Consider the following 13,052-nt stretch of genomic DNA (forward strand, 5'->3'; position numbering starts at 1 on the left):
GGAGCAGGGCGGGGTCCACACACACACATACACACACACACACACACACACACACATGCACACACACACACACACACACACACACATACAATTAAACACACACACAGACATACAGACACACACACACACACACACAACACTCACACACACAACAGACACACACACACACACACAGACACACACAACACTCACACACACAACAGACACAGACACAGACACACATACACACACACACAGACACACACATACACAATAGACACACACACACACACACACACATACTCACACATACATACACACACACACACACACACCACATACACACACACATACATACACACATACACACCACTTACACACACACACACCACATACACAAAGACACACACACCACATACACACAGACACACACAACACTCACACACAGACACACACACACATACACAATAGACACACACAAACACACACACACACATACTCACACATACATACACACACCACATACACACACACATACATACACACATACACACCACTTACACACACAACACTCACACACACACACAGACACACATACACACACACACAGACACACACACACACACATAAACACTCACACATACATACACACACACACCACATACACACACACATACATACACACAGACACACCACTTACACACACTGACACACACACACCACATACACACAGACACACACACACAACACTCACACACACAACAGACACACACACACAGACACACATGCAGACACACACAACACACACACACAACAGACACACAGTCACACACGTTTTAACGTTTTTGATACTTTACTAATTGTTTTGCCTCTTTATCGGAAGTTTTTGGCGCTTTTACGATGTTTTTGGCACTTTTTCAGACAATTTTTCCAACTTTCTTGGTGCTTTATTCAACGTATTTTTCGCTGGCTGGGGAACTTTTTTCACTAACTTTTTTGGGGCATTATGAGGCCCAAAATGTAAGCGAGAAGACTTACATTTTGTGTCATGCAATAATACAGTCAAAATATTTGACTTTTTCTCTTAAATAAAAGCATAATCTCTACATGTCTGGCCCTAGATGTGGTTCTCATTTTCCAGTGTGGCCCTCTGGGAAACTGAGTTTGACACGCCTGGACTAATTGATTGTGAAATACCAGATCAGCCACACACAAGCTACCCCTAGTTTCACCGGGTCATCGTTCTAACATCATTAAATATTTTAGTACAAAATAGGTGATACATGTTTCACTATGGTACTTAGGGCTGGGCGATATGGACCAAAAGTCATATCCCGATATATTTTGGCTGAATATCGATACATAAGATATATATCCCGAAATCTTTTCCGCAAAGTGAGAGCAAATGTTCAGTCAAAGTCAAAGCCAAATATGACATGTCACATGTAGTTTCATAGAAACCGGCTATTTCTGTGAACAGTTGCAAAATCAAATGAATAAATAATAAACAGGTTTCTTCACCTGGTTCATGATTAAATGCTCAGCTGTTCAAATAACAATAAAATGTGAACATAAATACTGTATAACAACAGGAGTACCTTTTTTGAAATCAAAGCTCCATAAGGTTTGTTTTAGTTTTTTCCAACGTTTTTAAATTGTTACATTTTTCTTCTACACATTTTCAGCGCTTATTTCTACGTCCCATATTTTTCTAATATAGGGCTGGGCGATATAGAGAAAATCAGATATCGTGATATTCTTGACCAAATACCTCGATATCGATATTGCGGCGATATATTCTAGAGTTGACAGTTGGTGCTCTCGCAAAATATCTTCACACTTAGATTTTAGATAAATAATAATTAGTAATAGAACAGCTAGAACAGTCTGCTAAGTTCAGGAAATGACATCACTTTACTGTAATGCAGCCTTTAAAACCAGTAACAGACACTTATGTCATATCACGATATTACGATATCCAAAATCTAAGACGATATCTAGTCTCATATCACGATATCGATATAATATCGATATATCGCCCAGCCCTAATGGTACTACATGTAAATAGATAGAAGTACTGCAGTAGTAGAGAGAATACAAACCTACAGACCAATGTGACACAAGTATATATATATATATATATATATATATATATATATATATATATATATATATATATATATGTGTAAATATAAAGTGAGTGTTTTGACAGAGTTTGTAGGGACAGTTTTGAATGTGTGGTGTGTAAAATGTCCTGAATAATTAACATTTCAATAGGATGAGTAGAGTTTGGACTTTTAAATCATTTTGTTGTTGTTACAGAGAGAAAGTAGGCTACCTGAAAACACCTGAGGTTGATCACCTTAACGATGGCTCAGTTCCATCAAGTGTCCCAGTAAGCTATTTCAGTACAGTACTTTATAAGTATACATATAAAGTATATATCACAATCATCAGTAACGAGTTGGCAGAATTGGACAAGGAATTCCTAGGGCCTGCATGCATACAGTGCAGTACTGTCAATACTGTAAATAGTCTTAAAGGTAGTACATGGGACCATAGTAACAGTGTCTGATAAACAGTAGTATATTACAGTAGTAGTACATGGGACCATAGTAACAGTGTCTGATAAACAGTAGTATATTACAGTAGTAGTACATGGGACCATAGTAACAGCGTCTGGTAAACAGTAGTATATTACAGTAAAGGTAGTACATGGGACCATAGTAACAGTGTCTGATAAACAGTAGTATATTACAGTAAATGCAGTACATGGGACCATAGTAACAGTGTCTGATAAACAGTAGTACATTACAGTAGTAGTACATGGGACCATAGTAACAGTGTCTGGTAAACAGTAGTACATTACAGTAGTAGTACATGGGACCATAGTAACAGTGTCTGATAAACAGTAGTATATTACAGTAAAGGTAGTACATGGGACCATAGTAACAGTGTCTGGTAAACAGTAGTATATTACAGTAAAGGTAGTACATGGGACCATAGTAACACTGTCTGATAAACAGTAGTATATTACAGTAGTAGTACATGGGACCATAGTAACAGTGTCTGGTAAACAGTAGTATATTACAGTAAAGGTAGTACATGGGACCATAGTAACAGTGTCTGATAAACAGTAGTATATTACAGTAAAGGTAGTACATGGGACCATAGTAACAGTGTCTGATAAACAGTAGTACATTACAGTAGTAGTACATGGGACCATAGTAACAGTGTCTGGTAAATAGTAGTACATTACAGTAAAGGTAGTACATGGGACCATAGTAACAGTGTCTGATAAACAGTAGTATATTACAGTAAAGGTAGTACATGGGACCATAGTAACACTGTCTGATAAACAGTAGTATATTACAGTAGTAGTACATGGGACCATAGAAACAGTGTCTGGTAAACAGTAGTATATTACAGTAAAGGTAGTACATGGGACCATAGTAACAGTGATAAACAGTAGTATATTACAGTAAAGGTAGTACATGGGACCATAGTAACAGTGATAAACAGTAGTATATTACAGTAGTAGTACATGGGACCATAGTAACAGTGTCTGATAAACAGTAGTATATTACATTAGTAGTACATGGGACCATAGTAACAGTGTCTGATAAACAGTAGTATATTACAGTAAAGGTAGTACATGGGACCATAGTAACAGTGTCTGATAAACAGTAGTATATTACAGTAGTAGTACATGGGACCATAGTAACAGTGTCTGGTAAACAGTAGTACATTACAGTAGTAGTACATGGGACCATAGTAACAGTGTCTGTTAAACAGTAGTATATTACAGTAAATGTAGTACATGGGACCATAGAAACAGTGTCAGCTAAACAGTAGTATATTACAGTAAAGGTAGTACATGGGACCATAGTAACAGTGTCTGGTAAGTAGTAGTACATTACAGTAAAGGTAGTACATGGGACCTTAGTAACAGTGTCTGATCAACAGTAGTATATTACAGTAAAGGTAGTACATGGGACCATAGAAACAGTGTCTGATAAACAGTAGTACATTACAGTAGTAGTACATGGGACCATAGTAACAGTGTCTGGTAAACAGTAGTATATTACAGTAAAGGTAGTACATGGGACCATAGAAACAGTGTCTGATAAACAGTAGTATATTACAGTAAAGGTAGTACATGGGACCATAGTAACAGTGTCTGGTAAGTAGTAGTACATTACAGTAAAGGTAGTACATGGGACCTTAGTAACAGTGTCTGATAAACAGTAGTATATTACAGTAAAGGTAGTACATGGGACCATAGAAACAGTGTCTGATGAACAGTAGTACATTACAGTAAAGGTAGTACATGGGACCTTAGTAACAGTGTCTGGTAAACAGTAGTATATTACAGTAAAGGTAGTACATGGGACCATAGAAACAGTGTCTGATAAACAGTAGTATATTACAGTAAAGGTAGTACATGGGACCATAGTAACAGTGTCTGATAAACAGTAGTATATTACAGTAGTAGTACATGGGACCATAGTAACAGTGTCTGATAAACAGTAGTACATTACAGTAAAGAATGATGAAATATTACATCCATAGATACTGTGAATGAATGATGAATCTCGTTATCTTGAAACTTTCATGATCTAAACATGGAATATTGTTTGTCTGTTTCCATACAACTATGCATTAAGAGTACTGCAACTGTTACTTATCAATTTGAGCAGCTGTATGGATCAATAGTTAGATCATTTTAATGAAATTAATCAGACAGTCATCTGAAATGTAATGTGTGAATTGCCTTTTGAAATAGTAGTACTTTGATGTTAAGTTGTGTCATATTGAACAGCTGATCTTTGGTTTATGTGGATTGTATCCAAGAAATTGAAAGTGTTAAGAGTTTTGAAAAAATGTGCATTTTGATCATTGGTTGTGAGTTTTGCGTCTAGAGCTTTTGAAAAATGACGTCAACGTTGCTGAAATTAGTGCCGAAGTGATTGTAAAAAACTGTAACAAACAATTTGTCATAAACTAAGTAACAACAGTGTTAGCCACGATGCTAACGGCATCGATAACTAAGCCAAACGGTGCTGCCACTACTATTTAGTGATTTATAAGCAACCTGTTTCTTGCAGATTGTCACGTTACTAAGAATCCAGCTGTTAGAAGTTATTATATGAAGTTGAAGCTAACTCTGACAGCTGTAGGGCAGCTAACGTTACCTTTAGCTGTCTCCATGAAGCTAACTCGGACAGCTATAGGGCAGCTAATGTTAACTTTAGCTAGCTGTCTCCATGAAGCTAACTCTGACAGCTGTAGGACAGCTAACCGTTACCTTTAGCTGTCTCCATGAAGCTCCCAGCTAAGCTAACGTTACCTTTAGCTAGCTGTCTCCATGAAGCTAACTCTGACAGCTGTAGGACAGCTAACCGTTACCTTTAGCTGTCTCCATGAAGCTAACTCTGACAGCTATAGGGCAGCTAATGTTAACTTTAGCTAGCTGTCTCCATGAAGCTAACTCTGACAGCTGTAGGGCAGCTAACGTTACCTTTAGCTGTCTCCATGAAGCTCCCAGCTAAGCTAACGTTACCTTTAGCTAGCTGTCTCCATGAAGCTCCCAGCTAAGCTCTTATAACTCGCGACGCAGTTAGGAAACAAGAACGAGCTAACTAATGATAACACAAGCATTTTTGCTCGGTGGATGTCGATTTTAAAGTCACGTTAAAACTATTTTCCATCCTTCTTCCGATTTCCAGCCGCAGTCTGTCACTGCCCCCTGTGCTAACGTTACTCGGTACTTAACGTTAGCTTAGACCCCACAACGCTGTGTGTTTCTCACCTCCGTAACTTATTGCTTATCAGACGTGACATGAGAAGAGGGAGATTAGCTAACGTTAGCCAACCTATTTATAAAAAAAATAAAAATAAAAAATCAGATTCAAATAGTAATTTCAGCATTTGAATTGTATCGATTTTTTTTTTACTATGCAAATTATAGTTTGTCTTTCGGAATTCGTTCCAACAGCCCTAATGCCTATCACTGAAATATCAAACGGTTCCTCCTCTTCCTCCTCTTCCTCCTCTTCCAGCAACATGAACATCGGAGGCATCATCTTCGCTCTGGAGCAGCAGTCCCGGGACGAGGAGTCGGTGGTTTATCAAGGCCAGTACGACACCGAGGGCGTCCCGCACACCAAGAGCGGAGACCGCCAGCCGGTCCAAGTCAGCATAGAGGTGAGACGGCAGCGTCACGTTCTCACGATGTCCTGCCATAACTTAAAGGAACGCGCCGACTTATCGGGAGTTTAGCTTATTCACCGTATCCCCCGGAGTTAGACGAGTCCATACATACCCTTCTCATCTCCGTGCGTGCTGTAACGCTGTCTGATGGTTCCAGCATTAGCTTAGCCTAGCACAGATCATGCAGGTGAATGGTTCCAACTAGCCTACTGCTCCCAATAAGTGACAAAGTAACCCCAACATGTTCCTATTTACGTGTTGTGATTTGTAGAGTCAAAAAAACAAGGTAACATGAGACACAGCCATCTTCTAACCGTAAACAAACCAGGAACTATATTCTCAGACAGGCTTGCTGCAAAGCAAATCACTCCGCCCATGTACTATATTCTTCCGCCTGAGAATATAGTTCCCGGTTTGTTTATGCAGTTTTGGCAATTTCGCTTTTTGCTCGCAGGTTTCTCTATAGATCTCCCCCTACAGCTTCAAAATGGATATTTGGCAGCACTGTTGTAAAAACTCGTTGGCGACTCTCCACCCACTCCCATCTTCTCCCTGTGGTCGTGTGCGTTTGTTTTCAAAGAAGCCGGCGAACGCACGGAGCCACGTCCACTGAGGTAGAGCGCTAGTGAGCCCGTAACAGACAGCGATCATAATAAAAACCTTTACAGGCAACAGCAAACATCCTGAGGTCACGATGACAAGAAATACAAAGATTAAACTGAGTTCATCCCAAAGATACTTAGGAGCGCGACAGCGAGAACGCCATGAGGTCAGCATCGGATCAGCAGGCTTCTGTTTGTCTCGGTTCTCGCCATTCTGAAAACGCAGCTCCAATGTTTACTCGGTCAGTCTGCCGTTTCCTCTTTCTCTGTTCCTCCGAAGACGCTTTCCGAGCTTTTTTGCTGCTTTTTTTTGTCGGCTCAGCCATGACGATAGTGTGATAAACTCCATCGCTACCTTGTTAGCCGGTTCCTGGATGGGCGTATGTGTGCAGTGCCGTGAAGCAATTAGCTACATGGCGAGACCTGATATCACGGGATACTTCCTGACGCTGAGGCCGACCAAAAGTTGCTAGGGTGGTTTTTCCGCTCACAGGCGCTAGGGGGGGGAGCGAGACGACCACCATTCAACCCGAAAAAAGTCATATAACCATTCCAATGACTCCGAAGCTGTTCAGTTAAGGTAAATTAAGCTAAAAAAAGCTGCATAGTTCCCCTTTAACTTCTTCAGCACAAGAACTCTACTCCCCCCTCTTGAAAGCCCTGTATTTTACGAGCCAAACATCCCCCCCCCCCGATCTCCTCCCTATGAGGATCTTCACGCTCTCCTACAGCAGCAGTCAACGTGTTGGCTGACCGTAATAAATACATGGAATACACACGGATGACAGTACTTTCCGTAGCTACAGTACATGTGCGATGGTTCACCTTTTTGAGCAGAATCGTGACTGTTGTTGTAACGATGATTCTCCGTTTTTTTTTCCTGTCCAGTTCAACAAAGCCGGGACGTTTGAGACGGTCTGGCAGGCCAAATACTACAACTACTACAAGAGGGAGCACTGCCAGTTCGGCAACAAGTTCAGCACCATCGACTACGAATGCAAGCCTAACGAGACGCGGACCCTCATGTGGATCAACAAGGAGGCGTTCAACTGAGTCCGCCCCACGACCTTTTCCACCCTCCAGACACCAAATACCAAGCACAGTTGCACACGGACTTTAAAACATCAGCATAACAACGGGAGGTCTGGTATTTGGGTTGGTTTATCAAAAAAAGACGAGAGAGAACAGCTGTCTGCTATAAGGGTCTTTAATCCTCATGTTGTCCTCGGGTTGAATTTGACCCGTTCTCAAAACTTCTATATCAGAAATATGGGTTTCTTTTTAAGCAAATTACTCAAAACATTAAGTACAATTGCAAGTACTCGATCAGTACTTACATTGAATTGTGGGTATTCAGTTTCATAGCATTTGGAAATATTGAAATGGCTTCAAAACGTGACTAAACTTTGATGTACTGTGCACACGTCTGTGATTCTCCACCAACATACATTACGTTCCTCTAATATTAGTCTAAATCATTCATCATTTCAAAATCAGGTATTATCTCCTATAAATGAGATTTATTGACCATGAATTCCAAAAAATACGTGTAAAACTATTGGCAATAAGTTGGTGTCAGTGAACGGTAGCATCGAAAATGTGGCAAAAAAGTGACAAAAACATTGAAAAAAGTGCAAAAAGAAGTGACAAAAAAAAGTGACAAAAAAAAGTGACAAAAACAAATATTATAAATATATAATACAAATATTTTTTTTTAAAAATGGTAAAAAAAAAAAGTGTTAATTTTCACCCAGAAGGGACAACAAGTGCATGGTCGACCAGAAGACAACACAAGGGTTAAAGTATTTTTTTTTTTAAAGCTGCACTCTGCAGCTAAAGGGTGTTGTCCTCAACTTGAAATTGGGGCTGGGGGGGAAACGTATTTAATCTTATTTATTAATAACTGTGCGGCTGTGTCTGTGAGAGAGAAGAGACCAACATAAGAGAGTGTGTACATCATTGTAATAGTTTTGACTTTTCTTCTGTGTTATGTATTGTGTTATTTATTGGAATCAATCCACCTAAACACTGTTTAAAGGTGCCCTGCCACACCTATTTCATGACTTTGTGGTGATGTCTGAAGGTCTAACCATGGACTCTGTAACCTTGGTTACCTTGTTTCAAGCCATTCTAGTGTGGTATAGAAAGCCTGCAGGAAGACTCGGCTCGATTTGTGCCAGTTATCATTAATATTCAACAAGCTAAGCTGTTTGATTCTGATTGGCTAACAGCTAGCCAATGAGAGCCTGGCTGTCAGCATCCTTTACCCCAGCCCAACCGGGCGAGCTCATGAAAAGTAATGAGCTCAGGCAACATGATGTCAGACTGACCAGCTTCTGTGATTGGTCCGATTTCTCTGCTTATTTCTGTTCAGTGGCTAGAGCTGACAGAGGAGGTAGCAGTTCATTTTCACATTCACCACATAACACAAACACATATGGACCTATACATATTTCAAAAAATGCAAGTAAAGACGGTTTTGTATGGCAGGGCACCTTTAACAATCAGTTATAGCAATAAAAGGACAATGTTAGACGCCAGGATATCATGTGCAGATATGTCCAGCTGCAGAACATGTTGAGTTATGATAGCAGGAAAAATTCAAAACGGTCTAAAACAAATGAGCATTGAAACCGGCCTTCAAGAAAGAGAAATATAACCAGACCTTTCCTTTAAGATTTTTATTAAAAGGGGACAATTTCTTGTGTCTTTTAGTTTTTTTGGGACTCGGGGCTTAGTTATCGCAGGCTGTAAGTGCTTCACCGTGTGTTACATTTGTTGCACCATAACTCTTCTCTTTTCTCTGTTTTCCTCCTGGAGTGCATGGCTGGATTCATTTTGCCAAATATGATCTGTTCGTCGTTGTTTTTTGTTGTTGTTAAGTTATCTTAAAGTTGGGTTATGTGTTGGACTGAGGAGTATAAAGTGTCTTTGTGAATAAAACATACTGAACCAACAGTTATAGTAACGGTTGTAGTTATTATAAACACGATTATTTGTATGTAGCAGTGGGTATCTCATAACCCTCAAATACACAACCTTTAAATGCAAAACATTAAAGGGATACGCCACCGTTTGTTGAAATAGGGCTTATCATGGTCTCCTCTAGCTGTAGATAGGTGAAATAGTTCTTATCATGGTCTCCTCTAGCTGTAGATAGGTGAAATAGTTCTTATCATGGTCTCCTCTAGCTGTAGATAGGTGGGGTCTCCTCTAGCTGTAGATAGGTGAAATAGTTCTTATCATGGTCTCCTCTAGCTGTAGATAGGTGAGGTCTCCTCTAGCTGTAGATAGGTGAAGTAGTTCTTATCGATGGTCTCCTCTAGCTGTAGATAGGTGAAATAGTTCTTATCATGGTCTCCTCTAGCTGTAGATAGGTGAAATAGTTCTTATCATGGTCTCCTCTAGCTGTAGATAGGTGAGGTCTCCTCTAGCTGTAGATAGGTGAGGTCTCCTCTAGCTGTAGATAGGTGAGGTCTCCTCTAGCTGTAGATAGGTGGGGTCTCCTCTAGCTGTAGATAGGTGGGGTCTCCTCCAGCTGTAGATAGGTGGGGTCTCCTCTAGCTGTAGATAGGTGGGGTCTCCTCTAGCTGTAGATAGGTGGGGTCTCCTCTAGCTGTAGATAGGTGAGGTCTCCTCTAGCTGTAGATAGGTGGGGTCTCCTCTAGCTGTAGATAGGTGGGGTCTCCTCTAGCTGTAGATAGGTGGGGTCTCCTCTAGCTGTAGATAGGTGGGTCTCCTCTAGCTGTAGATAGGTGGGGTCTCCTCTAGCTGTAGATAGGTGGGGTCTCCTCTAGCTGTAGATAGGTGGGTCTCCTCTAGCTGTAGATAGGTGGGTCTCCTCTAGCTGTAGATAGGTGGGGTCTCCTCTAGCTGTAGATAGTGGGGTCTCCTCTAGCTGTAGATAGGTGGGGTCTCCCCTAGCTGTAGATAGGTGGGGTCTCCTCTAGCTGTAGATAGGTGGGGTCTCCTCTTCTAGCTGTAGATAGGTGGGGTCTCCTCTAGCTGTAGATAGGTGGGGTCTCCTTAGCTGTAGATAGGTGGGGTCTCCCTCTAGCTGTAGATAGGTGGGCCAACGCATTGTTTGTGCATGCATTGTTTTAGTCTGGTGCAACACCGGCAGCGCCGCCGCTAGTTAGCTTAGCGTAGTGAATGGAATCCTGTGTTGCCGGTTAGCATGTTGTGAGTAAAAGTGAGCCAACAAAAGACAAAAAAAAACAACCTAATTACTTGCACTGAGACAAAAAAATTGTTGGCCCACCTATCTACAGCCAGGTTAGACCGTGATAAGATCTATTTCACCTATCTACAGCTAGAGGAGACCGTGATAAGACCTATTTCACCTATCTACAGCTAGAGGAGACCGTGATAAGAACTATTTCACCTATCTACAGCTAGAGGAGACCATGATAAGACCTATTTCACCTATCTACAGCCAGGGGAGACCATGATAAGAACTATTTCACCTATCTACAGCTAGAGGAGACCGTGATAAGACCTATTTCACCTATCTACAGCTAGAGGAGACCGTAATAAGAACTATTTCACCTATCTACAGCTAGAGGAGACCATGATAAGCCCTATTTCACCTATCTACAGCTAGAGGAGACCGTGATAAGAACTATTTCAACAAACGGTGGAGTATCCCTTTAAGAACATGAACATTATGTATGTGTAATACATAAGCAGTTTATTGTGCCTCAAATCCAAAATGTAGTGCATATTGTTGCTGTAATGCATGCCTTACATTTAGGGCGATACACTCTGAGCTGCATCTCATGTCCCTTATCTGACATCTCCTCGACTCCTCGGTCCTCGGCTGAACCGGAAGTTGTTTTGTCTCCCCTCGGTGAACGGCGTCCTAAAGGGACGATGCTTGATCGGATCCGCTAAATGTGTCCCGCCCTATTTTTGCCTTATTCTGCTGATTGGCTTACCCTGTTATTCTTACCCTAACCCTGACTAATCCCCGCTCCTCCTGCCTAAACCCAACTACGTCGACACGTCTAGTAGCTCTGATCATTTACCGTCTTGAAGCTCTTATGGACCTTTCTCACAGCAGACATGTTGACTTGTCACAGTAGGAAAAGCACAGCTGAGACTGATCACCTTAACGATAGCTCAGTTCCATCAAGTGTCCCAGTAAGATATTTCAGTGAGTCAGCATGACCAATACCAGGACCTCTCCTAAGTGGAATGCAGCCATCAGTAATGGTTTAATACCAGGACCTCTCCTAAGTGGAATGCAGCCATCATTAATGGTTTAATACCAGGGCCTCTCCTAAGTGGAATGCAGCCATCAGTAATGGTTTAATACCAGGGTCTCTCCTAAGTGGAATGCAGCCATCAGTAATGGTTTAATACCAGGACCTCTCCTAAGTGGAATGCAGCCATCATTAATGGTTTAATACCAGGGTCTCTCCTAAGTGGAATGCAGCCATCATTAATGGTTTAATACCAGGACCTCTCCTAAGTGGAATGCAGCCATCATTAATGGTTTAATACCAGGACCTCTCCTAAGTGGAATGCAGCCATCATTAATGGTTTAATACCAGGACCTCTCCTAAGTGGAATGCAGCCATCATTAATGGTTTAATACCAGGACCTCTCCTAAGTGGAATGCAGCCATCATTAATGGTTTAATACCAGGATCTCTCCTAAGTGGAATGCAGCCATCATTAATGGTTTAATACCAGGACCTCTCCTAAGTGGAATGCAGCCATCATTAATGGTTTAATACCAGGACCTCTCCTAAGTGGAATGCAGCCATCATTAATGGTTTAATACCAGGACCTCTCCTAAGTGGAATGCAGCCATCATTAATTGTTTAATACCAGGGTCTCTCCTAAGTGGAATGCAGCCATCAGTAATGGTTTAATACCAGGACCTCTCCTAAGTGGAATGCAGCCATCATTAATGGTTTAATACCAGGGTCTCTCCTAAGTGGAATGCAGCCATCATTAATGGTTTAATACCAGGGTCTCTCCTAAGTGGAATACAGCCATCAGTAATGGTTCTGAAGACACCTGTGCTTTTCCTACTATGACATGTCAACATGTCTGCCGTGAAAAAGGTCTATTTCTGCCCCGAGGAGCCAGCATCGAGGAGGGAGCATCGAGGAGGGAGCATCGAGGAGCCATAGGCGAGGAAACACCCCTCCTTTCCCCGGGGCCTCCTCGGTGGGACGTGAGGAAGGGAGTGTGTTGTAATATGCATAAGGGTGGTTGACGTTTTAGGCTGAATAAAAGTTTTTGGGGT

General features: G+C 41.3%; 1 protein-coding gene across 1 annotated transcript in view; it reads left to right on the forward strand.

Moving 5' to 3' along the window:
* Positions 1-8,428, forward strand: part of cnrip1a (cannabinoid receptor interacting protein 1a) — a 9,012-nt gene extending 584 nt beyond the window's left edge. The window contains exons 2-3 of the mRNA XM_039808530.1: positions 6,042-6,186; positions 7,683-8,428. Of these exons, the coding sequence (XP_039664464.1) occupies positions 6,042-6,186; positions 7,683-7,847 (310 nt within the window). The 3' untranslated portion in view covers positions 7,848-8,428. The remainder of the gene's footprint in view (positions 1-6,041; positions 6,187-7,682) is intronic.
* Positions 8,429-13,052: the final 4,624 nt, after the last annotated feature.

Source organism: Perca fluviatilis, chromosome 1, assembly GCF_010015445.1.
Source record: "Perca fluviatilis chromosome 1, GENO_Pfluv_1.0, whole genome shotgun sequence".
Taxonomy (NCBI): domain Eukaryota; kingdom Metazoa; phylum Chordata; class Actinopteri; order Perciformes; family Percidae; genus Perca; species Perca fluviatilis.